This window comes from Bos javanicus, chromosome 7 (assembly GCF_032452875.1).
Source record: "Bos javanicus breed banteng chromosome 7, ARS-OSU_banteng_1.0, whole genome shotgun sequence".
In the NCBI taxonomy this organism is placed as follows: Eukaryota; Metazoa; Chordata; class Mammalia; order Artiodactyla; family Bovidae; genus Bos; species Bos javanicus.
Genome location: NC_083874.1, coordinates 1,115,057 through 1,141,201, shown reverse-complemented (window position 1 = coordinate 1,141,201; position 26,145 = coordinate 1,115,057). Strand labels below are relative to the sequence as shown.

The 26,145-nt window shown below is 51.1% G+C and overlaps 1 protein-coding gene across 4 annotated transcripts in view; it reads right to left on the bottom strand.

The window, feature by feature from the left end:
- Positions 1-26,145, bottom strand: part of RASGEF1C (RasGEF domain family member 1C) — a 141,015-nt gene that overhangs the window by 14,070 nt on the left and 100,800 nt on the right. For all 4 annotated transcript variants that reach the window (XR_009737288.1, XM_061421272.1, XM_061421273.1 and 1 more), the window contains exons 4-12: positions 25,129-25,266; positions 18,042-18,242; positions 17,091-17,165; positions 8,188-8,277; positions 6,534-6,636; positions 5,912-5,991; positions 5,735-5,830; positions 2,699-2,794; positions 618-741 (exon numbers count right to left, since the gene is read on the bottom strand). Coding sequence is in view for 3 of the 4 variants with exons in the window: in XM_061421272.1 (XP_061277256.1) it covers positions 618-741; positions 2,699-2,794; positions 5,735-5,830; positions 5,912-5,991; positions 6,534-6,636; positions 8,188-8,277; positions 17,091-17,165; positions 18,042-18,242; positions 25,129-25,266 (1,003 nt within the window). In the remaining variant the exon portion in view is untranslated. The remainder of the gene's footprint in view (positions 1-617; positions 742-2,698; positions 2,795-5,734; positions 5,831-5,911; positions 5,992-6,533; positions 6,637-8,187; positions 8,278-17,090; positions 17,166-18,041; positions 18,243-25,128; positions 25,267-26,145) is intronic.

Genomic DNA, 26,145 nt, shown 5'->3' with positions numbered 1-26,145 from the left:
TTACTTTCTCTTTCTGGAGGAGGCAGCTCCGGGAGTATACTCAGTAAATTCATAAGCAAATCTGTTGTATCTGACAAATGATCAGATGGAAATGCTAACCTATTTAAGGGGACGGATATCATCAGTGCTTGGGAGAATGGATGCCTCATTTCATGACGGTGTGTATTACACATGCACACATATGTACATGAGTACTCACACTGCATACATACATACACACGCAGACACCAGCTGTGAAAAGACCCACAGTCAGCCTGGTGCTTTACCATCCCCACATGAGCCCTGGGAGGGCTGTTTTTATCATCATGCCCACTTTCCTGATGAGGGAATTAGGGTCAAACATCGTTCAGATTTACAAGGTCCAACAGTGTCCAAACTGTGCCCAGGGAGCAGCCTGACCTTGGGGCCACAACCTGCATCTCCCCAGGCCTTGTCCTGTGCTCTGGGGGCAGCAATTATCCAGTTGGGGGATGCCATCTTCTCTGCTTCCTCCCAGAACCAGCACACTTGGGTGTGGTGCATCCCTGCTCACAGCAAGGGCCCTGAACAGTGATGTGACTAAGAGACCTCCCACGAGTTTCACGGCTGAGGGCAAGGGAGCCCAGGGGCTGCCTTACCATCCTCGCTGAAGATGGGGGCAGTGTGCAGGTAGTGGGTGATGCTGAGGTCTTGCTCGAAGGGACACTCCACTTGTTTCCAGGTGATGAACTCTCCTACTTGCTTGGCCAGCTCCAGAAATTTCTGCCAACGACATAGAGACATAAAGTGTAGGCGCCCTTAGTGCCTGGAGGTCACCTGTGTCAGCAGAGTTGGCCCTGGCTCGTCCTCTCTCATCACTCCCAGTGAGGCCTGCTTCTAGGGCGGGCAGAGTGGATCACGGGGCAGAAAATGACAGTCACTCATCAGGAAATCTGGATGCTGGTCATCTCTCTTTATTCTCTGTGAAGAATTTGCTACACCCAATACCTAAGGCTCATCCCCCTTTCTTGTCTTGGGGAAAGGGCAGTCCTGGGCTATGGCCATCAGCAGGCAGTGTATTACTAGAGGTGACTACTGCTTTAGTTTCGTTCTGCTTATTTTTGTGGTTATCTCAACTTATGGCAACTGATATATCCCTGTAAGTCTGAGATGTAAATGCATTTAAATAAATGTGTTTAAATAAAATTTAACTCATTGAAGTAGAATTTTGAGTAAAATTTAAATACATTTATTTAAAATTTTAAAATCTGCTAACTTAAAGAAGGCTTTTTAAATACAAAGTTGTGACTGGGTGAGAACCCCACTCTGTGGCTTCCTCTGATCAGCCTTGGTGTCTGCCTCTAGCCCCCACTGCCCACGCCCAGGGATCTGTGGCCACTTAGGTACCTTGCCTTCTTGTCCGATCACCCACCCTTCCTCCTAGGCCTTGGTTATAAGGACCAATTCAAGAAAGACAAAAGACAGGGTGTGCACTGTGAACTCCCTGGCCCCTTAGCTCCTGTGGTCTCCCAAGCCCAGCCTCTTCCTTGTTGCCTGCAGCCTGGACTGTTCCCCTGGGATGCGGCACCCAGGCCACCTGCTGGACTGGGCTTCGTCCAGCTATGCCCAGCCCTCAGGGGTCATCAGGCCTGTGGGTAGCATGTGAAGACCTGCTGGGGTGTCCAGGTGAGGCCACAGCAGAGGCAGCTCCAGGTGAGAGAGTCCAGGCATTCGCTGTGGGCCCTGTCAGTAGCAGGTAGCGGCAGAGCCCTTGGCCAGCCCTGCTGCATGTCCACGCCTCCCAGGCCCTCTGTGTGGTCGTGGTGGAAGCCCTGTCCCATGGTGGGAGAGACTGAGACTGGACAGAGTGAGGGTCCAACCCAGAACTGCTACCACTTGGAGAATGAGTGGGGCTGTACCAGGGTAGGGCTGGCCCACTTGCAGGAGAAAAGCCCCTGCTTTCCTGTGGATTGGGAGTCACTGCTCATGCGATGCTCTGTCTGACTCAGTGACCATCTGCTATCACTAGCCTGTGCCCTTGGGACTCCTCTTCCATTGCTCCCCTTCCATGCCCAGCCCACAAGCCACTTTGAGACACATGTGCTGCCTGAGTCTGTGTGTCGGGTCAAGACACGGAGTGGATCAGCCTGGCCTTGCTTCTAAAGAGCTTGGGGACTTGAGTGCTGTGACTGATGGATAACAGCCCACTATGTAAGGGCCTCCCTCTGCCTGTGAGTCAGTAGGGGCTTCCTGGAGGAGGGAAGAACACTTGAGCTGCCAGTGATGTTATCTGCAGAGGGAGAGGAAGTCTTTATCTCCTTCTTTCCACTTTGCCTGATCACTTCCTCCTGCTGCTAAGGGCCCGTCCTTTGGAAGGCCTCTCCTGACCTTGAACTGTGCTCCTATGCGGCTCCTGTCACAGCACCTCGTCAGTTGTCACCATGGGTCTGCACGGCTCTCTCTCTCACCAGCCTGATGCTTCTTAAGGACTGAAAATTATGCTACTTCACCTGTGCTGGGCACAAGGCCTCTACAGAGTGGGGATCCATGTGATCATGAGCCTCAGTTTCTTCCTGCGGAAGATGCAGAGGGACCCCAATAGTCCCACCCTGATGCTGGCTGCAAACTGCTGCACTCCGCCTCAGAGCCCTACATTAATCCAACCATTCGGGGCCAGCTCGGGGAGGTCTTATCAGTCTGCCTAACTTGGTGGCAGGCCCTCCAAGGGCCTGGACCCTACCTCAAAGTTGACATGTCCGTTGGGGAGGTGGTTGGCACAGCCCTCATTTAGGAAGTAGATGTCTTTGATGAGCAGGCTGAAGAAGGGGATGACGATCTGGAAGGGAGAGGGTGCAGGTCAGCCCTTAGCTGGCCTCCCCATGGTGGCTGCACAGGAGAGAGGCAGCTGTGTCAGCAGCCCCCTGCCCCAGGGCCCTCAGATAGCCCCATGCAGAGGGCAGGAGAGACTTCCTGGGCAAGGCTGCCCAGTCTCAGAGATCCACGGGTTATAGACTACTTAGTATGCACCATGGGGGTGGGCAACGTGGAAACCGCAAAGGAGGCATAAACTGGAGCCAGACTATTTTCTCCTAGGCCCCATCGGACCCCAGTGCTGATTGAACTCCTGCTGTATACAATACCATTCCCCCCTCGTGTTGGGGCCGAGGGAAAGATGCAGAGTTTCAGTGGCCTTTGAATGTTCTCCCATCGTCTGTTGGGAAAGGCCAGTGGGAGCCTCCCCCCACGGATCACGGGTCCACAGACAGGCCTCCCCACTCATGTGCCCCAGGAGGAATGGTGTGTGCTGAGCACACTGCTAAATATAAAATAAATATTAAAAACAAGAATAAATAGATGGAAATAGAACAATTTTTAAAAAAGTTTTGGTTTTATGAATTAAAAAAATGGAATGTGAATCATCTGCTGTGAAACTCTTTGGCCTCTTTTATAAATATATTTAACAATGTGCTATTCCATGTCTTTCTTGAAGCTAAAGATCTGATCGCACCATATCAGGGCAAGGCCAGGAAACATCCCTACTCTGGCTCCTGAAGGGACGGGCTTCTGCACTCAGCCTGAGAAGGGCCAGGTGTCTGTTTCACTGTTGGATGTCTTGTTTCTCCCTCCTTATTCTGTACCTGGTGACCCCAGGTGGTGCTAGTGGTAAAGAACCTGCCCGCTAGTGCAGGAGATGTAAGAGATGCGGGTTCAATCCCTGGGCGGGGAAGATCCCCTGGAGAGGGCATGTCAACCCATGCCAGTACTCTTGCCTGGAGAATCCCATGGACAGAGGAGCCTGGCGGGCTACAGTCCACAGGGTCATACAGAGTCAGACATGACTGAAGTGACTTAGCACTTAGCACAAGAAAGGAGACCAGCTGCTGACAGCTCAGACTACTGCTGGGGGTCAGTTGGGTCTACCTTATGTGTGGATTGAATTGTGCCCCTCAGAAAAGGCATGTTCATGTCCTAAAACCCAGTGCTTACAAATGGGAACTTATTTGGAGATACAGTCTTGCTATGGATGGAATTAAGTGGAGATGAGGTCATACTGGATTATGTGGGCAGGTACTTTTATAAAAAGAGGTAAATTTGGACATATACTATCTGTTTCACACAGTCATGTGAAAACAGAGACAGGTAGGAGTGATGCAGTCACTAGCCAAGGAATGCATATGGCCATCGGAAACCAGGAGAGGCAAAGAAGAATCCTTTCATAGAGCCTCCGGAGAGAGCGTGGCCCTGCCAACCTTGACTTTGGCCTCAGGCCTCTGGCACTGTGAGACAGGACATTTCTGTTGTTGTAAGCTACCTAGTTTATGTGCTGTGTTTTGCCAGCACAGGAAATAACACATCTGCTCTGCCCTCAGGCTCCAGAGCTGGGCCCGTGTGGCCAGTCCAGCTACAGCCAGCTTCTAGCCCGTCCCTCAAGTCCTGACACTTCTGGCTTGGGGAATGCCTAGATCATTCCCCATCCGAGCTGACAAGGGCTTGGAGGTGAGAAGCTGAGCACTGAGCACTCGGCACAGCATCGAAGCGTGGCTGGCTCAGCTGGGCAGGGCAGCGGGGGAAACTGAGGCCCGTGGAGTGTCAGGGCCTGGGACAAGGTCACCTAGCTAGTGACCACTAAGCCAGGGCCAGAGCCAGGCTCACTAGGGTTTGTCGGCAACAGGAGTTTCCTGGAATGCAGAACTTGTGGTGCTAAGCCTGGGGCAGTCCCAGGCAAACTGAATTGAATCTGGGCCTCCTGCAGTGCAGGCAGATTCTTTACTAACTGAGGTACAGTAGCTTATACGAGCTCATAGAGTGGTAAGCAGTGGACACAGGACAGGACCAGTGGGCTCTGCTCCAGAGCCCTGTCCTGCCCTCTTCCTTACAGGGCCCAGAGGTGGGGTGGTCTCCATCCATCTGCAGCCCCTCACCGTGGTGCTGAGTTCCTAGTCCAGTTCCGGGGTGTGAGGGCTAAATGGAGTTGGAATGGGAGCCCTGCTGAGATGGATGGAGGGTGGGGATCCAGGGCAGTGGGGCTCTGGGGACAGAGGCGGCCCCTCGGGTGCCTGGTGCAGGCCTCTTGGAGGCAGGGCCGTTGGAGCGGTCCTCAGGGTGGCAGCATCTCCCATGTGGGAGAATTTTTCACCACTTCTGTGCGTCCTCACGACTGTAAACCTGTGCCCTTGTTCTCTGGACCTGAGCGGTTCCATCGGAACCCAGCTCAACACGGAGGTCACCCAGAGAGACCTGTGTGGAGGGGCTTCACGACAGAGACGAGGGGAGCGGGAGGGGCGGAAGGAGCCAGCCACAGGCAGGAAGAGAGCAGAGTGAACTTCTGGCCGCAAAGTTTTGGCCTGGGGCACTGGAGGGCTGCGACAGCACCTCCAAACTTCCTCCCTTCCTCCGCTCCTTCATTTCCTCCCTCTACCTTCCTTCCAACCTCTAGCCTTCCATTCTTCCTTCCATCTTTCCTCCCTCCCCTCTTCACACCCTTCCACCCATCTATTTATCCTTCCATCCATTCTTCCATTGACCCATCCATCCATCTAGCTACCAGTTAGAGCTGCTAGGGAGTGTCTTGATCTGTTTGGGGAAATGGTGAGTTCCGTATACTGGAGGCATTCAAGCAAGGTGGCATGACTATCTATTACAGGGGTTGTAGAAGGGCAGGGATTGGACCAAGTGACCTTCCAGTCCCCACCTAGGATCTCTGATACAGCTCTCCTGAGCCCAGGTGGTCCAGAGCAGGGAGGAACTCTGAGGGCCAGGTAAGCCTCTGACTTACCTTCTCCCGGCTGCTGTGGGCAGTCAGGGAGCGGTGGGCTGCCCCTCGCAGGGCTGTTCTATAGTTGCAGAAGTTGCCTGTTGGGTCCATCTGATGCTGCAAGAAGACAGGGAGGCATTCGGGCAACTGTGTCCTGGGGATGCTGGTGGCCCCCAGCAGCCCAGTAGCCTTGCTTACCTCGAGGATGAAAAACTTAGCTGTCTTCACTTTGGCCCAAGTCTTCTTCAGCCTGGAGACCGGGCTCATGTTCATGCCAGCTGGAAGAGGGATGGCTAAGCTGGGCACAGGGCCAGGCTGGCAGGGGTAGTCTGGGCTGCATAGTTTTATTGCTACACAGCTCCTCTGGGAAGCCCCCAGCTGGGTGATCCCCTAATCCTTTCAGGCTGCACCCTGATGAGGGCTGACATTTGGGGGAGCCTCAGCCTGCCAGATGAGGGGTGGGTGGGCGCCAATGGACGCTGTGTCCAGGCTGGCCTGGCTTCTGTATGTGCAGACCCCTGTCCTCATGCCCACAACATGGGCCTATACTGTGACCAGGAGCCTGCTTTGGGTCCCCACTCGCCCTGAATCTGGGTACACGCTGCCAAGCTCTCACCAAGCACATTGAAAGGGCTGGGCTTGCCTCTAAAGGGGCACCTCCCCAGGACTTCAGGGTAGGGTGGGGGAATTGGGGCCCAGCCAGCACCCACCTCCTGCTCAGAGGCACATCCTGGCTGGCGCCCCACTGCCTGGCCGCACCCGCCCCACCCTCTCTGGGAGCACTTGCCCTGGGGGCCCCAGGCCTGGCCGGCCCACTCACAGATGATGGCCATTAGGGAATTGAAGTTGCCGATGTTGAAGCACTCCCGAGCCACGTCGATGAAGAACTCAATCACCTGGGCCCTCTGTTTCTTCTTGGCTGGCTGGGGACAGGGTACCCGAGCCTCAGTGACGAGGGGTCCCCACCCTGCGCTGACCTGCTTAGGCATCTTGCCCCTCATTAAACTTTCCAGCTGAGATGCTTTGGACCAGGGTGATCTGCAGCCTGAGGACTCAGGGTCTCACCACGCCCCGGGGGGAGGCAGCACAGAGTCCATTGCACAGAGGGTCAAGTGGAGGGTGGTGGGACTTCTGTGGGGACACACGAGCCACCTGCAACATGGGGGGCACTGGGGGCCTCTCATGTCCCCCTCCTCTCAGGCTCAGTGCCAGCATCTCTTCCCTTGGGTGCAGGAAGCAGAGCCACCTCACCTCTCTTCCCAGCACCAAACAGCCTTCACTCTGCATGGGGTGTGGTGGCCACACGGTGACCCCGAGGCCCTGTCCCCTAGCAGCCCCACCACTGCTTTCTGTCAACTGACTGTGCAACCTCACCCCCAATGCCAGCTGACTGTGTGAGACTTTGACTTCTTTGAGGACTCAGAACCAGACCATGTCCTTCTCTGGCTGAGTGATGCCTGGCTCTGGGGTGAGCTCGGTCCAGGTTTTGCTCAGGTAAAGCCCCATCTCTCTTGGCTCCCAGGCCAGGGATGCGAAGTCAGAAGAGGCAGGGCTCACGGAACCCCACAGTGTCCTCTCTAAGGAGATCGCCTGCTTCCCAGATGTGTGGCGTGGTCTTTACTGCCGCTGAGAAGTGTGTTGTGCTACTGGTGGAGCTGTGGCACCTGAACCCTTCAGGGGGCTGCCACCTGAGGTCCTGCTGTGCTTTGGAGGGCAGCCCCCACAGCGATGGCGACAGTGAGCAAGCAAGGCGGACGAGCAGGCTCGACCACGGCAGGGTGTGGGCATCCTGACGGGAGCCACTTGAGCCTCTCCCACTTTCTCGATTGCAGGCGTTGACCCCATAAACAAACCCCTTACCCCCCAAGCTCTGTCTGCTTCCAGAGAGCCCACCCCAGCACATATGCTCCCTCCAAACTGTCCCTGAGACAGGGGGCCCTGGGCTTCACCTCACAGTGGAGGAATGGACTGGGGAGAGGGCCCCGCTGCCGTGGAGGAGGCTCGGCAGGGTCTGGCTCGGCAGGGCTGAGATCCAGTGGCCAGCACGTCCAGATCGGTGTTGCCGAATCTCCCTGCTTTCTGGGAGATGCCAGGGACCTGGACTTCAAAGGGCGATCTCCCACTTCTTAAAGTTGGATTATTTCTACCAAGTCCTGAGTGAGCCACACAGAATTCAGCTGCAGGCCAGGCCGCCCCAGGCACAGGTGGGAGAAGTGGATAGCCTACTCCCCTCTCCCTCAGTAAGCATCTCTCTGACTCCCTCTGGGACCGGCAGGTGGATTCATGTCAGGCTCTACTCAGGGGGAAATGTCTCTACAGGCAAAAGCCAGGTAACACCTGGTGTCTCAGAGGGTGCCCAGCCTGGCTCTGGGCTAGGAGACAGATGGGCTCATCATGGCCTTCTGGTTCCCCCCCAGGGGGACTCCTCTCCAGCCCCGGCCAGCTTTGGCCATGCCAGCTCAGGGTCTACGCACCATGCAGATCTCCGTAGCCACGAGGTAGCACAGTCTGTTGAACCATTTCACGTAAGCTTCCAGGTTGTTAGTCTTGTCACTGAAACAAGGCTAGGAAAGACAAGAACCACGCTCAGACTTTTTGTCCGTAACTTTTTGAACATGAATAACTTTTTAAAAGTCAGCCATCATCATTATAGACGATCTCAGAAACGTCAAAACCTCAAAACCATCCACAAATATCAGTGATTTGACATATCCTTCTAGTTATATTTTCTATACACCTAAAGATGTAACTTAATGTATGTATATATCATATACCCCTACACACAGTTAATGCTCATTACTCATAAATTTCGTGTTTGCTTCCTAAAATTTCATTTCATTTGTAACCTCCAAATTCACACTCACATCAATTCTTGGTCATTTGTGGACATGCACAGAGCGGCAAGACGTTTGTCACCCAGCGCACCTGTGAGTTCCCAGCTGAGGTTGAGCTGATGCCCTGACTTCTGGTTTCAGCTTCTGTACTGTAAACAAGTGTCCTTTTCCTAATCTACTTAGTGTTATTTTTTGCATTTTCGTGATGTTTGTTGGTGACTTCACTGGTCAGAGTGGTCCCAAGCACAGAGATGGAACCCTCCAGCACAGCGCTGCCATGCTGTCTCATGTTCCTAAGCACACGGAGGCTGACATGTGCCCTAAGGAAGAAAATATGTGTCTGACAAGCTTCATTCAGACGTGCGTTGTAGTACTGTTGGCCATGAATTCAGTGTTACTGAATCAACAATATAAGGGCTCATTAAACAGAAACACACACAAATCAAGGTTATATATTGACTGGTTGATGAAAAGGCTGTGATGAGATGCTCGCAAGGAACCTAATCTTGTATTTTCCTTAGGAGTAAGGACTCAGAATTTGCCAATTCAGTGTTCATGATGACTATAGGATATAAGGATGACAAATAATGAGGATCAGTCATATGTATGTACGTTTCTATCTATAACTATATATTTCCATATTTTCCCACATGAACGTTCTCATGTGCTATCAAATGTCCTTTAGAAACATAATTTAAAAAATGGAAACATAATTTTATAAATCCAAATAAGTGTATCACAATTTCAGAGAATCCAAAAGAAGCAAAGAAAGAAAAAAGAATAGGTAAAGAAGGCAAGGTACAACAGAAGACGGTAAAAACAAATCCACACAGATCAGAAATTACTCTACATGGATTTGTTTAGTCATTAATTAAAAAAAAAATCCAACCGCCTGTTATTTTCAAGAGCTACATCCCAAACACAGGGATATAAATAAAAATAGAAAAATACGCATGATAAATATCACATATCTATCTTAATATTAGACAAAATAGACTTTGCTGCTGCTAAGTCGCTTCAGTCGTGTCCGACTCTGTGCGACCCCATAGACGGCAGCCCACCAGGCTCCCCCGTCCCTGGGATTCTCCAGGCAAGAACACTGGAGTGGGTTGCCATTTCCTTCTCCAATGCATGAAAGTGAAAAGTGAAAGGGAAGTCGCTCAGTCGTGTCCGACTCTTCGTGACCCCATGGACTGCGGCCCACCAGGCTCCTCCATCCATGGGATTTTCTGGGCCAGAGTACTGGTGTGGGGTGCCATCCCCCAAAAAAGACTCTAAGGCAAGAAGCATTAGAAGAGTTTAAAGGGTAACTGTATAAAGATAACATTTTTGAGTTATTGAGAATATAGCATGAGTTTAAATTTGTCTGTACCTAATAGCATAGCTTCAAATTATGAAGGCAGAAATAATCCAAAAATGTAAATTCCTTATAAGGAGGAAATTAAGAACACCTATTCATTAAAAGACACAGTAATGAGAATGAAAGGCAAAGCAATCAACCAGGGGAAGAAAATTTGCAGTACATCTAACTGACAAGGGATAATTAACTAGTACATATTGTAAATACTCACACAAAACTCTTAAAAATCCTTAAGAAAAAAGACAAATCAGTAATAGAAAACTGCAGGAAAATTAGGGACAGGCATTTCATAGAAGAGAAAACAAGAAGGTCCAAAACACATGAAAAGATGCTGCATTTAACAGTCTGACAAAAATTTAAGTTTGACAACTTCAAGTGTCAATAAGGCCGTGGAGCAAGAATAACTCCCTGGTGGCAGTGTAAATGGATACAGCCTCACTAGGCATCGCCTGTGACTGACGCAGGGCAGGCAGTGGTTCCATTCACAGGTATATCCTAGAGCAACATCTCAAAGCGTTGTCCCTGGGCTCCTGGGGGCCTCTAGGACCCTTTCAGGAGGTCCACGAGGGCAAACCTATCTTCGTATTCATAAAATATTCCTGCCTTTTCACTGTCTTAACATTTGCACTCCTACATAATAGAACGATGGGTAAAATTACTGCTTCCTTAGCCTGAACTGAGACAGAAGCCCCAAATGACCCCAAATGATACCATTGTGTTCTTCACTACTACATACTCACAGTAAAAGAAAAAAAGTGAGTGTGACTTAAGGATGTTCTTGAGAACATAAACTTCAGTTTTATTAAATCTCAACCCTTGAGTGTAGGTCTTTTTCATATTCTGTGTGACAGAACGGGAGTGCCGTCATCTGTTGGCATCCTTAGGTGAATGGGTCCACCACCCCTCCTGGATACCAAAATCTGAGGATGCTCAAGTTCCTTATGTAAAATGGCACAGTATTTGCACAAACTCATGCACATTCTCTTGCATACTTTAAATCACCTCTAGTTTACTTATAATACCCAATACAATATAAAAACTATGTAAATAGGTGCCTGGTACACAGCAAATTCAAGTTTTGTTTTTTTAGAACTTTCTTGAATTTTAATTTTTTCTAATCACTAATTTTAATTAATTAATTTAATTAATTACTAATTTTAATTAATTAATTAATTATTTATTTTTTTCTAATTACTAATCTGAGAGTGGTGTGATCTGCGGTTGTAGAACCTGCAGGTGTGCAGGGAGGACTGTAGACGGGGGTGCTTCTGCTGTGCACACAGGTCTCATGCTGCTCTTGTGGAAGCACACTGGTGCGCCTGATGTGAGCTGAACTTTACCCACGGAGCACCACTTTACCTGAAAAAAGACTGACCCATATGGTTACGCACATTTCAGTATTTGGCTGATGCTTCCTTTAAATCAATTAAAATGATCCTGTAACTTCAAGGTAAACAATTGATAGTATTTGTTGCCAAGGATAAAATTCAAGTTTTCAAGAGAAAATTGGGAACCTAAAAAACATGTATCGCCTCTAGAGCCTGACAGGTTCCCAATACTTAAGAACTTTTTTGGATGATATTAGCAGTGAATATATACAATGAATATAATTTTAAAATATCATCTAATGAAATATGTCAACATTCAGAAGATCTGCTTGATTAGGTGAACCCATATTTTCCAAATGGCCAATATATGTCAAAATTGTACATGGGCAAAAAGATCCATTCAAGACGCGTGGTTTAGTTGCTCAGTCGTGTCCAACTCTTTGGCTCTTTGTAGCCTCAGCCTCCTCTGTCCATGGTATTTTCCAGGCAAGAATACTGAAGTGGGTTGCCATTTCAAGATGGACCAATGACTTTAATGTGATGGAGTTCAGATTCCAAACTACAAAATTATTTGAAAAGGCTGTAATATACTCCTTCTTTTTCCAACTACATATTTGTATGAGGAAGTTGGATTTTCAATCACAATAATGTTACGTCAAGAGATTGAATGCAAATTAAGAGAATTCAGCTGTCTTCTATTGCCAGTCATTAGAGAGAGGTTTTTCAAATAGCTATGAAAAGAAGAGAAGCAAAAGGCAAAGCAGATAAGGAAAGATATACCCATTTGAATGCAGAGTTCCAAAGAATAGCAAGGAGAGATAAGAAAGCCTTCCTCAGTGATCAATGCAAAGAAATAGAGGAAACCAATAGAATGGGAAAGACTAGAGATCTCTTCAAGAAAATTAGAGATACCAAGGGAACATTTCATGTAGAGATGGGCACAATAAAGGACAGAAATGGTATGGACCTAACAGAAGCAGAAGATATCAAGAAGAGGTGGCAAGAATACACAAAAGAACTGTACAACAAAGATCTTCATGACACAGATAATCATGATGGTGTGATTACTCACCTAGAGTCAGATATTCTGGAATGCGAAGTCAAGTGGGGCTTATGAAGCATCACTATGAACAAAGTTAGTGGAGGTGATGGAATTCCAGTTGAGCTATTTCAAAACCTAAAAGATGATGCTGTGAAAGTGCTACACTCAATATGCCAGCAAATTTGGAAAACTCAGCAGTGGCAACAGGACTGGAAAAGGTCAGTTTTCATTCCAATCCCAAAGAAAGGCAATGTCAAAGAATGCTCAAACTACCACACAATTGCACTTATCTCATATGCTAGCAATGGAGAAGGCAATGGCACCCCACTCCAGTACTCTTGCCTGGAAAATCCCATGGATGGAAGAGCCTGGTAGGCTGCAGTCCTTGGGGTTGCTAAGAGTCAGACATGACTGAGCGACTTCACTTTAACTTTTCACTTTCATGCATTGGAGGAGGAAATGGCAACCCACTCCAGTGTTCTTGCCTGGAGAATCCCAGGGACGGCAGGGCCTGGTGGGCTGCCGTTTATGGGATCGCAGAGTCGGACACGACTGAAGTGACTTAGCAGCAGCAGCAGCAGCAGCACATGCTAGCAAAGTAATGCTCAAAATTCTCCAAGCCAGGCTTCAACAGTACGTTAACTGTGAACTTCCAGATGTTCAAGCTGGCTTTAGAAAAGGCAGAGGAACCAGAGATCAAATTGCCAACATCCGCGGATCATTGAAAAAGCAAGAGTATTCTAGAAAAACATCTAATTCTGCTTTATTGACTATGCAAAAGCCTTTGACTGTGTGGATCACAACAAACTGGAAAATTCTTAAAGAGATGGGAATACCAGACCACCTGACCTGCCTCCTGAGAAATCTGTATCCAGGTCAGGAAGCAACAGTTAGAACTGGACATGGAACAACAGACTGGTTCCAAATAGGGAAAGGAATATATCAAGGCTGTCTATTGTCACCCTGCTTATTTAACTTACAAGCAAAGTACATCATGAGAAACGCTGGACTGGATGAAGCACAAGCTGGAATCAAGATTGTCAGGAGAAATATCAATAACCTCAGCTATGCAGATAACACCACCTTTATGGCAGAAAGTGAAGGACTAAAGAGCCGCCTCTTGATGAAAATGAAAGAGGAGAGTGAAAAAGTTGGCTTAAAACTCAAAATTCGTACAAGTAAGATCATGGCTCAGTCCCATCACTTCATGTCAAATAGACGGGAAAACAACGGAAACAGTGACAGACTTTATTTTTCTGAGCTCCAAAATCACTGCAGATGGTGACTGCAGCCATGAAATTAAAAGACATTTGCTCCTTGGAAGAAAAGTTATGACCAACCTAGACAACATATTAAAAAGCAGAGACATTACTTTGCCAACAAAGGTCCATCTAGTCAAAACTATGGTTTTTCCAGTAGTCATATATGGATGTGAGAGTTGGACTATAAAGAAAGCTGAGCGCAGAAGAATCGATGCTTTTGAACTGTGGTGTTGGAGAAGACTCTTGAGAGTCCTTTGGACTGCAAGGAGATCCAACCAGTCCATCCTAAAGGAAATAAGTTCTGAATATTCATTGGAAGGACTAACGCTGAAGCTGAAGCTCCAATACTTTGGCCACCTGATGCGGAGAACTGACTTATTTGAAAAGACCCTGATGCTGGGAAAGATTGAAGGCAGGAGGAGAAGGGGATGACAGAGGGTGAGATGGTTGGATGGCATCACCAACTCAATGGACATGAGTTTGAGTAAACTAGGGGAGTTGGTGATGGACAGGGAGGCCTGGTGTGCTGCAGTCCATGGGGTCACAAAGAGTTGGACATGACTGAATGATTGAACTGAACTGAGAGAAATTTTTTAAAATACCATAAGACAATATCACTCTTCTCATTAATTTTTTTGGAAAATAGAGTTATTTTTCATAAAATATGTAACTTATTAACATATAATAGATTATTATGATTTTGAATAAATATTTTTTAAAGTTATTGGCCTTACTGGGTAATATAATAAATGTTTAGTTGCTAAGTCATGTCCAACTCTTTGTGATCTCATGGGCTGTGACCCACCAGGCCCCTCTCTCCATGGGGCAAGAATACTGGAGTGGGTTGCCACTTCCTTCTCTAAGGGATCTTCTTGACCCAGGGATCAAACCCATGTCTCCTGTATTGACAGGCAGATGTTTTACCTCTGAGCCACAGGGAAGCCCATATAATAAATACAGGGAGCTGTTATGACAATAAGCTGCCTACATATGAACATGCAAGTTGTGAACTTTCAAAGATGTGAATGTGTGTTCCATCAACATCAGACATGAGTGAAGTGGCAGCTTGCCCTCCATCTCCTGTTGCTGTTGATCCTTCAGTTCTGCCGTCTCCCCCTCCTCTCCGTTCTCCAGGCACCCTTCTTTCCTAGTCACGTGACGCCAGCCCCTGTATGCCCGCTGTTATACTGTACTGCGATTTTCAAAGTACTGTACTGTAAGATTTAAAATGTTTTCTCTATTTTTGTGGGTGTTTTTAAATGTATTATTTGTGTGAAAAGTATTACAAACCTATTACAGCACAGTACTATATAGCCAATTGTGTTAGCTGGCTATGTAGGCTAACTTTGCTGGACTTATGAACAAATGGGACTTACGAACGTGCTCTCAAAATGGAAGTCATTCATATGTAGGGAACTTTGTGTAATTAATCTACATAACCAAAAGTTCTTTGGGGTCCTCCATAATTTTTAAGACTGAAAGCTGTCCTGGGACTAAACCACCTGAGAACTGATGCTCTAGAAAAAAATGTACCCACATACATAGGAAATGGATAAGAATGTCCATAGCAGCAATATCTATAATAGCTGAGAGGCTAGAACACAGAAGTTTTCATTTACAGTAGAGTGGGTAAACAATCATGATGTTTTTCACAATTAAATATAATACTTGGAAATGGCCCAAACCCCAAACAAAACAAAACAGAAAAACAACCCCCTAAGAGCAGCAACGTCTCCTCCCCACTCCTGCTCCCAGGTCCGTGATGAACTCCTCAGCGTGCCGGTGTTCCTACAGATTGTCCACACATACGTGCAAGCAGATGTGCATTATGCGTCCTGCTTTGTTACACAGGTGGTCACATGCTCTTTGTCACTGCTCTTCAGTTTTTCATCTCTCAACAATGGATCTTTGGCAAACATTCCATTTTTGCTGCGTCCTGTGCTTAGTCACTCAGTTGTGTCTGACTCTTTGTGACCCCATGGACTGTAGCCCACCAGGCTCCTCTGTCCATGGGGATTGTCCAGGCCAGAATACTGGAGTGGGTTGCCATGCCCTCCCCCAGGGGATCTTCCCAACCCAGGAATCACAGGCAGATTCTTTACCATCTCAGCCACCAGGGAGGCCCCAAAAAGTGTTAGCCATGTCCAGCTCTTTGCAACCCCATGGACTATAGCCTGCCAGGCTCCTCTGTCCATGTAATTGTTTAGGCAAGAAAACTGGAAAGTGAAAGAAAGTGAAGTCGCTCAGTCGTGTCCGACTCTTTGAGATCATGGACTGTAGCCTACCAGGCTCCTCTGTTCATGGGATTTTCCAGGCAATAGTACTGGAGTGGATTGCCATTTCCTTCTCCAGGGGATCTTCCCAACCCAGGGATCAAACCCGGGTCTGCCACATTGTAGACAGATGCTTAACTGTCTGAGCCACCAGGGAAGTTAAGAATACTGGAGTGGGTTGCTATTCCCATTTCCAGGGCATCTTCCTAACGCAGGGACTGAACCCAGATCTCCTGCATTGCCGGCACATTCTCTACCATCTGAGCCACCAAATATGCCATGCAAATGTCCTTCATTCCATTCTTACAGAAGCTCTTATTCTAATAGTTGCATAGCCTTCTATGTATGGATGTATTACGATATTTAATCGAGTCCCTGTGGATGGTATGATAGTTTGCTTCCAGTCTTTGGCCATAAAACACAGAAAAATATCCCAGATATATTTGTGTGTACATCTTTGTGTATACACGTGTGTGTGTATACCTGTAGGATAAATTGTTAGGTGTGAAAAGGTGGGGTCCAGAGTGTACATTTCAAGTGTTGATTCTATTGCCATGCTGCTCTCCAAAGTGGCTGTGCCAGTTTCACCCCCTACCAGCTGCTTGTGAGACTGTACCTTTCCCTAGACACACACACACACACACACACACACTGTTTAGTCTCTGCTTGTCCTGGAGGTGAAATGCAATTGTACATTTAGTTTGCACATCTTTTATTAGGTGCCAGGGAAGAAGACAAAATATTTCCAGTTCTGCTTCAGATTTAACTCCTTGATAAACACCAAGTAGACTGATGGATTGGCTCTCAGAGAGAGGGGCAGGCTCTGAAATTCGGTGTGTAATCTGCCTTCAGGGGGAAGAGCATGTGCCCTGAACTTCTTGGACAGCATGCATTGGCCTGCGTTCCGCAAGCGGCCACTAGAGGGAATCGGCGCCCACCACAACACACCAGGAGGGCATACGGGGTCTTCTAGTGGCCTGGGTGTGAGCCTCCACCCTCTGACCCACCCAGGGCTTAGGATCATGGAGTGCCCCCGACCCTTGCTGGGTGGCTGACCCCGTCAGGCTGGTCCGGCCCTCCCAGGCTTCCCTGGGACTCAGGGCTGCTGGGATGTGCCCGCCTTAGGCTAGGGGCATGGGTGGAATGGGCACGTCCCCGCCAAGCCCATCTGCTCTGTTCCAGATCCCTCTGGAGCTGGCTAGCTGGTGCTCTGGGAATCCCGCAGAGGGACTCGTGGGTAGGGTCCCTGCCTGGACACACCGTCCACGGGCCTTCTACCTTTGTGCTGGCCAGAGGGTCCTTGTTCACAAAAGCCTGGACAAACTCCTCAGGTCCGATGTGCCGCAGCTGTTCCTGCAGCAGAGAGATAACAGGAGTCAGGAAAAGGAGAAAGGGATGTCCACTGGGCGCCCGGCATGGGCCCACCGCCCTTCTCACGGGGGGCCCCACAGCCCTGTTCCGGGTTGTCACAGAGCTCGGCACCATCCTGAGGATGTCAGCCCCTCCCTTCCTCTGCCCAGGGGCTGCTGCTTTTCACGGAGGCCGGGTCAGCGTCTCCACAGGGAGTGCTTCTCCTCAAAACTGGGTCATCGCAATGACCTGCTCCCTCCCGGGTAGGCCTGGGGGCGAAGATCATGGGATCTGGGTCAAAAACGAATGCTGGCTGTTCCTCCTGCTGTGTGACTTGTGGCAAATCACTTAAACTAAACCTCTGGGCTTTAGCTTCATTTGTGAAAAGAGAATAATAACAACACCTACCTGGCCGGGTGGTGGGAAGATGAAATGAGACAGTGAATGTAAGTCTTGACCATAAAGGCTGTTTGCACTTCTCTGTAAAGCTGGGGTGGGTGCAGTGGCTGTATGAGTCCTGGATGGGGGAAACTGAGACCTGGGTTGGGAAGGTGCTAGGTGTGGGGCTGATTACACATCCGGTGGTGTCAGAACCAGGATCTGAACCTCGTTCCTCTGTCTGAGGCCTGGCTCAGACAGGCCAGAGGTCAAAGTTAGGCAAGGTTGGTACCTGCAGGCCTTCTATTCCTCGCCCCAGGCATAGGGAGAGACTGCTCCAGAGACAGGGCCCTCTGCAGATGCCAGGGTGGCCCTGAAGGGATGGGCTCAGACCCCGGGTTAGGCTGAGATGAGGTGTGGGACCAGATGGGGGAGGGGTGGCTGGCTACGCTCAGTATTCCAGGCTCTGGTCTGGATGGAGGGTGGCACAGGCCTGCTCACCAGCTCCACGTGTGTCAGCTGCTGAGCCAGCATGTAGGGGTCACTGCAGATGCCAAGGAGCTCCCTGTGGATGGAGGCTGGAGGCTTGGTCCTATAGGAGATGGGCTTGTCGGTGCCCAGCAGGCTTTCTGGTCCCTGGCCCAGAGCTGCCAGCTTCTGGTGCAGAGCCTGCAGGAGCTGATGCATCCTCTTTCTGTACGCCTGGAGTGGGGTAGAGATGGTGCTCAGGCCGGGAAACCTGCCTTCACATAGCAATGTCTAAGACAGGAAGGCTTCCCAGCTGACATGGGTGGGCTACTCCTAGGTGTACCTACTTGTACCAGGACCCAACTCAGGACAGGCTGGGGTTGGGGCTCACAGGCAAGGCTGGCTGGGGCAAAGGCTGCAGGATCGCCAGTGGAAGCCGAGTACAGCACACCTCGGGGAGGATGACTGGGGTGCAAAGCTGCCCGAGTTGTCTAGGTGGGGCGGGCACTGCCAGGGAGTGGAGGAAGGGAGGCCCTTCCCTGGATGCTAGCCTTTTGCTTGGCTTTAATAGGTGTCCCTGCCTGTCTCCCAGCCTAGCTTAGAGAGGCCTTCCTTGCCCAGCCTTGCTGTCCATCCCCTGCCCCGGGCACTCTTCTCCAGCTCACCCCACATGACTTCCTTGTGGGGACCACTGCAGGAGATGACTGCGGTTGTTTACAGCCCTGCAGTGATAGCTCGGAGAGCAGGGATTCTGAGTTGACCTGTGTTACAGTTCTGGGCATGCAGTGGACACCTGATAACCATTTACTGTAGCAACAGGGCCCCTCACCATGCAGCTCAGATGCCCTGGGCTTGGTGCAGGGACCACCCTCCCACCCCACAGTGAAACTAATTATTGCCCCTCAGAGACCCCTATTTCCAAGGAAGGTACATCAGACTAGCTGGGTTTATGGAGCAAGATGTCTTCACCTTCCCAAAGGGCTGTCAATAACTCACAGAACATGCCCCCCCCAGTTTGTCAGCAAATGGCCTCCCCAGAGATGGATTCAACCCCCTCGAGCCGGGAGCTGGCCTGGGATCAGCAGTGGGCATCTGGGATCTGGACTCCTGGCAGCAAAAAGGTGTCAGGCAGGCAGGTGGGGTTTCCAGTGGGGTTTCCAGTGGGGCCTGGTCCCAGATGCCTCAGGAGAAGATGGTGACTAGTCAGCACTGCCAGGTAATTTCTAATAGGAAAAAGGCATGTTCTTCATACACACGATCCCAGAGGCATTTTGCAGGTGGGCAACAGGGTGCAGGGCTTGCCTGGGGACCTCAGTAGTTCCTTACGTCTCTGATGGGGCTCAGAGGAGCACTGGGGACTACCCCTGTTGGAGGTGGTGTCCCCACACTTTATGAAAGTGCTTCTCTGTGGAGTGGCCAGGACAGCTTTGGAAGAGCCCTTGGGACACAGGGAGCCTGATCCTGAACCCAAACCCTAACGCTGACCCTGACTCCCAGAGTCGTGAGGGACAGACCGAGAAGGCAGCCAATGTGTGGGTGAGCTGAGGTCTGACTTCCCTTTGTTGTCGGTGGGAGGAACACCCCCCTCTCAGCTTGAAAGTGCAAGTTGCTCAGTCGTGTTACTGTTTGTAACCCCATGGACTATACAGACCATGGGATTCTCCAGGCCAGAATACTGGAGTGGGTAGCCGTTCCCTCCTCCAGGGGATCTTCCCAACCGAGGGATCAAAGCCAGGTCTCCTGCATTGCAGGCAGATTCTTTACCAGCTGAGCCACAAGGGAAGCCCAAGAACTGGAGTGGGTAGCCTATCCCTTCTCCAGGGGATCTTCCCAACCCAGGAATTGAACTGGGGTCTCCTACATTGCAGGCGGATTCTTTACCAACTGAGCTGTCAGGGCTGTATCCCAAAGTATGCTTACCATACATGCTGCCTCCCAGGTTTTCATCTGAGTGCTAGGAAGACAGCAAGTCAGGTCCAGCCAGAGTCAGCCCCAGTGACACATCGGTCAGCAATGAGCCCCTACACCTCCACCTGCCCCTCATGTCTCTCTGCTACTCAGTCTGGAGGGGGCTATCCTGGCTGTCGAGTTCCTGCATCTCCCACTCAGCCCTCCACCACCCCACCTGACTCCACTCTCATCACCAGGCTGATTCTCGCTGTCACCGAGGACCTCCTGTCATGAGAGCCAGGGGATCGTTTCTCAGGCAGCGTCTGCCTCAGCTCTCCAGCTCTCCTGCCCTGGGCTGTCTGTGGGCTTGCTGGTCTGCCCTGTGGCTGCATGCCGGGTTCCTCCTGCCTCATCTCCTCCTCTCTTGATCATCCTCTGTGCTTCACTCCCGGGTTTTCTGGTTCACCTCCAGCATGTCGTTTAGTGTGGGCAGTGTGTGGACAGTGTTCTCCTCTGATCTCCAGAGCCATGTGGGCAAGGACACCCAGACCAGACACATGCCATCAGAAGTCACGCTGCCTTCCGCAGGGCTGCCCGCTCCGCCTGCTGCCTGTCTCAGGCTCCCGGCTTGGAGCCATCCTCAAACCACCTTTTCCCTCAGGCCGCTCCAGACCATCAGCAGCCCTCTTGATTTTGCTTGCTTCCATTCCCGTGTCTTCCACCACAGTGTATGTGGTCTAGGCCACGGTCGCTGCAGTTGCAGCCACCTCAGTGGGCCCCGTGCATTCCCGCCAGCCTCTATCCACTCCACCCTGCCGCAAGAGCGTTCTGTTCCAAACATACATCTAACCACTGCACCCTCCTTCCCTAAATTGTTGCAAAGACAAAAGCCCGGCATGGCTCAGGGGTCCTGAGGTCAGCTCTGGCCGTGCTTAGTGGCCTCCATGTAGCCCTTGCTCCTCTTCTCCATGCTCCAGACACAGGCCACCCGCCCACCCCTCTGACCCGCTGTCTCTCCTGCCCCACAGCCAAGGCAGGACCTGTAGCCTTCTTCCTCTGACCTCCATTCCCTTCCTTCACAGTCCGTGCCCAAGCCTCTCACTGGAGTACCAGCTCCATGAAGGCCATGCTGCGTCTCTCTTTGCTGGTGCCCAGAATGAACAGGAGGGACCCACACACATTAGCCGATTGGACAAACCTGGCCTCCACCTGCTTGTCCTCAGTCAGCCTCTCCAAGGCAGACTGCAGAGCCTACTGAAGTCAGGGATGAAGTGTGTCTGTGGCTATAGTTTGATAGAGCCGCACACTGCCCCTATTTTTAAAAATATACAAACGATGTAGCAGGCCTTGTTTCTATAGAACCCATATCCACTCCAAATTGCCACTGACTGTGTGCTAATTCATTTAAAAATTTTCTAGTGGTGTTAACCTCAAGCTTATCTGTTGGGGTTTTTTTTTTTTTTGGTGAATCTGAATGTAGGGAGGGTATCTGACCTTCTCTTTGACCTTGTCTTGTTTGCTCAGTGATCTCCACACCTTGTGGACGCAGGCTGCGTGATCTTGGTGAATGCAGGCAGGCCTGGGGACCTACCCCCGAGAAAGCCCAGGTGTTCCTTGTCGCTGTCCGGGCCTACCTCTGGAGCGCCGGCCCGCCCTGCCGCCTCAGCTCCCTCAGTGGCTGAGGACAGGGGCCGGACTCTTTTCTTTGTGGTTCTCAGTTCTCACAGTGCCGCCTGCTGCGTGCAGAGCCGGCTATCAGAGTGGAGGTCGCCGTTGCTGGGCGGCTTGGGTGAGGGGTAGTGCTCTCCAGGTACTTCCAAGTTCTCCTGGACCCAGCGTTTTGTGATTAGGGTCGGTTTCCATCCAGACAACAAAAGACCCTTGTTTTCTAAAGTTCCTGAAAGCTCCCTTCTGAGCGAGCCCGTGGCCGATGTCCAGCAGCACAGGCAGGAGCTCTGCACACATCGCCAGCTTGTTCTCTAAGTCAGCAGCCGCCACCCGTGGCCCCGGGGAGCCGGCAGACAGCCGTATGAGTCGGAGAGCAAGGCTGGTGGCCGAGAGGGCTGCCCGTCCAGTCTCCTGAGGGGCCAGTGCGTGTGGCCAGGGGACTGCAGTTCCCTGTCCTGTCTCTCTCAGCAGGTCTCTGACCCTCTAGGCCTCCCTGGGCACCCCCTTCATCTCTTTCAGCTTCGGCATCACCAAAAGGTGAAACTGCCGGGTTTCTTGAGGTGAAACGGCTGAGCCCAACCTCTAGGGTGGGGCACGGGAGCCACCGTCTAAGGCAGGGTCTCCTGCCCAGCAGAGGGGGACCCAAAGACGGAGCAGCTCAGACTCCACAGGCACTGACAGGGCCTCCTCGGAGCCCATCCAGCCCCTTGTCCCCGGCTACTGAGAGGTGGTGGGGAGCACAGGGGGAACGCGAGGCTTCCAGGAGACGGCAGGGAGTCAGGCGGAAAGAGAAAGGCGTGGCCTTTCACAGCCACTTTGACGGGGAAGCCCCGCTACCCACTGGCCTGCCCTACCTCCTTCACATTCCTGAACATCGCTGTTTCCCTCACCGCCCTGCGACGGAGGGATTATCATCTTCCCTCTTACAGAAAATAATTTCGGGCCCAGAGAGGTTAGGTAACCCCAAGACACACAAGCTCTGGAAACACTTGTGCTTTCCCCACTGTTTGTGCTCTACACTTCATATCATTTGACCCTATCATCTCTGTGTAAGAAATCTTTTACAAGATGATTCCGAAATGTTTTTGGAGCAAAATATATAATGTCTATGAATTTAAAAAAAAACATTTGGAGGGAGGGGGGAAGTGTGTGAAAGGAGAGAAGAAACGAGTTCGGCCAGATGTTGATAACTGATGAATCTAGGCGGTGAGCACACGGGACTTCATGGTTACTACTATCTATATTTGTATATTGGAGAAGGAAATGGCAACCCACTCCAGTATTCTTGCCTGGAGAATCCCGTGGACGGAGAAGCCTGGTGGGCTATGTGTGAAAAGTTCTGTAACAAAGTTTCATAAAAGTTAAAAATAATCCCCATGTGCCTGGGTTTTGGAAAGAACTTGTTCCTCATCAGAGCTTACGTTTACCAAGTGCTGAAATACAGGCACAGGTGACTGCAGGGACTCTGCCTCAGACCTGTGTGGTGGGAACAGTTATAATCTCCGTTTGACTGATGAGGAAACTAATTTGGAGAGGGGAAGCACCTCGCCCAAAGTCACACAGCTGTGGGCTCAGAAGGTCTGACCCTGACCTCAGGTTCTGAGTCCCGTGGGTCCTGACTTACCAGTTTGGTTCAGAGCTCACCAACTCCTTTCTCAGCTGAGACTTTGCCTGTGCTGGGAAGGGAGCAGCCTGCAGACTGCCTGAAGCATCAGGAAAGGGAAGCAACGTCTACTGCACATCCCCTGGGAGCAAGTGCTTTCTGGAGAGGGGCAATGTGGGACTCACAAAGACAGATGGGGCATCCCTGGCCGATGCCTGGCTGGGTGGCATGGGGACTAGGGAATCTCAGCTCCGGTTTACATCACTTAGCTTACCTAACTGGATTCCACGGGAAGGGATGAGAAATTCCCTAAATGAGTTACTTCAGCTCTGAAAATCCACACCTGGTGGATGACTGCTTTCGACAGCCCATTCACAGGTCTTGGCTGTGTCTTATTTTCATCCACTCGGTGGTTAGAACAGATTTCCCAGCAGATTCTTGAGGGCGTAGTGAGGAGGCGCTGCTTCTCAAAGAAACAAGCCCAGGACTTGCACCTGTCCCAAAGCCCTGTGGCCAGAATGTCAGGGTCTGCCTCTGAAATGGCTCTGCCAATGGAGAGGCAGGCCTGACAAGGGCAGATAATCCATCTTGTCAATGGCTTAGACTTCACACTGCTTGAAGGCCTACTGTCGGGGGGAGGGGGTGGAGATAAAGCAGAGGACTGGGCTCTCATCCCCCTACAAACCCTCTACTCCATACATCCATCCATCTACCGTCTCTGTATCCATCTATTTTCCGTCCATCTGTGATGCCCACCTCCCCTTTTATAAAGTCACCCACAGATCCATCAATTCATTTATCTACCCTTCCTCCGTCCATTCCAACATTTGTCCTCATCCATCTACCCACTCATCCATCCATCCACCCACCCACCCACCTTCCCATCCATGTTCTCACCCACCCATCCACACCCACACACACAGGCATCCACCTATCCATTCACCCACCCTCCCATCCATCTGTTCATCCATCTACCCACTCCCTAGTTATCATTTCTGCCTTTCTCCTTCACGTCTTTCCATCAGTCTTCCACAGCCACTTATCCTATTAATCTCCCTGCCTACCCAACTGCCCAAACATCTCTCTTCCTGCCTCCACTCACCCAAAGTAGCCAACTATGTAGCAAACCACTCAGCATTTCCCCTTCCTGCCTCCTTCTCCTAATCCATCCAGTCATGGAGCCTTCCCTGAACGTTTCCTGCTGCACCTAAGCCAAGTGTCATAATCAATCCCCAGATGGATCAAGGCATGCAGAGGAGGAGATGACCTTCATCTCATCAAGCTCTCAGAACAACTCACTCGCCTGCTCTGTCTCTGAATCAGCCCCAGGGCAGGGCCTCCCTTCATTAGGCCTTGGACTTCTCAGCTTCCTGTTGCTCAGCCTGCCTTAGCAGTTTCCCTTGGCTCCTGTGGCTCTGGGTTCAGACCCACTGTGGGGCTATCAGCTTGCCACATTCGGTGTCCTCCCAAGACAAGCGACATGCACTCCCCTCTGTGCTGTCACCCCAGTCCTGGGAGGTAGGGAGTTTTGTTCCTATTTCACCTTTAAGTGCCTTCCCCAGAGTAATGGAGCTGGGAGAACAGGGCAAGGTGTGGTGTGCAGAGGCACCTGATGCCCAGTATACAGGCTGCCTCCCAAGCTACTGGGGAAGAGGCTTCTGCCAAGCCAGCCTGCTGGGTCACTGATCTGACCAGGCAGCTGTGAGAGCCCTTCGCTTGCCATCTGATGAGACCAGGTTAGGAGAGAGCTCAAGAGCCCAGGTCTAGACCTAGAAGCCTGATTTCCCTGCCAGCTCGGCCAGTGCCCGATTCTCTGATGGGGCAGGAAGGGGCTGATTTCAGAGGGGCCCCAGGGTGCGGGTGAGGAGATGAGGGCCCAGAGGCCAGCCTGGGAACAGGCTCAGGGCCCAGGTGTGAGGGTGGAGACAGGTTGAAAGGACTCTGGCCTGGCTCACCCACCTCGTCACAGGGGGCGATGCGGCCCACCACGTCCTTCAGGTGACCGATGGTTGACTCCTCCTGGAAGTCCCGCGGAAACGTCTCTGTCCACTCGGCCAACAGCTGGAGCAGTTTGGGGCCAAACTTCCGGACCCGGGCCTGCAAGGCAAGCCAAGGGTCATCTGCATTTGGTGAGGGCTGCTTGGGAGGTGGGGGGGTCACAGTGGCCCCTGCCTCAGCCACTCACTGTGCAAGTGGGCTGCCCGAGGGCAGCAGCGATGGCTGGGGGCAGGTGGGCCTCTCATTCCTCTGTCCCAGGAGACAGATAGGCATGGGGGCTGACCACGGAGAGCGGAGGGGGCAGATGCATGTGTGGAATGGGGGTCACCTCTTACTCATAACCGCCAGTCCTCCTATCTCCCTTTCTGTGGTGACAGCATCTTAGTTTGCCTGTGGGGTGCCCCCTCTTCTTCATTTCCAGCTGGCCCTACCCCAGGGCTTCAGGAACATCCCCAGATCAGTGCTGGCCAGTCAGGGCATGGCGTTGGCCCACAGAGGGGCATGACACCTAAGCTAAGCCAATGAGATCAGGACCTTTATCGGAATCCTCTTTCCATAGGATTGGGAAGGGTAGACCAGGACCCCGGACCACGGAGGCCACCTGTCACCAGGCAGAGAACTTGCCTTAGCAAGAGAGAGGCTGGCCCAGAGGAAAATGAAGCAAGGGGTCTTAGGGAGAAAGACCACTGATGTTTGAGGCCCTGGAGCCAGCAGTAGCTCGAGACTGCAGTTATGTGAGCCAGTGAAGCCCCTTGGCCTTAGGTCAGTTGAAATCAGGTTTCTGTCACTGGACAGTGGAACCCTACTGACTCATGTATAAACAGACAGTCGCAGCCCATGGGATACAGCGAGGGACAGAGGAAAGGATGTGGGGCGCCGAGGGAAGGCTGAGCCATCAGCGGACCAGCAGAAGAAGAAAGGATCGAACAGAAGATGCGGGGGGCAGGCAGCGCAGCAGGCACTGCAGGACTACCCCCG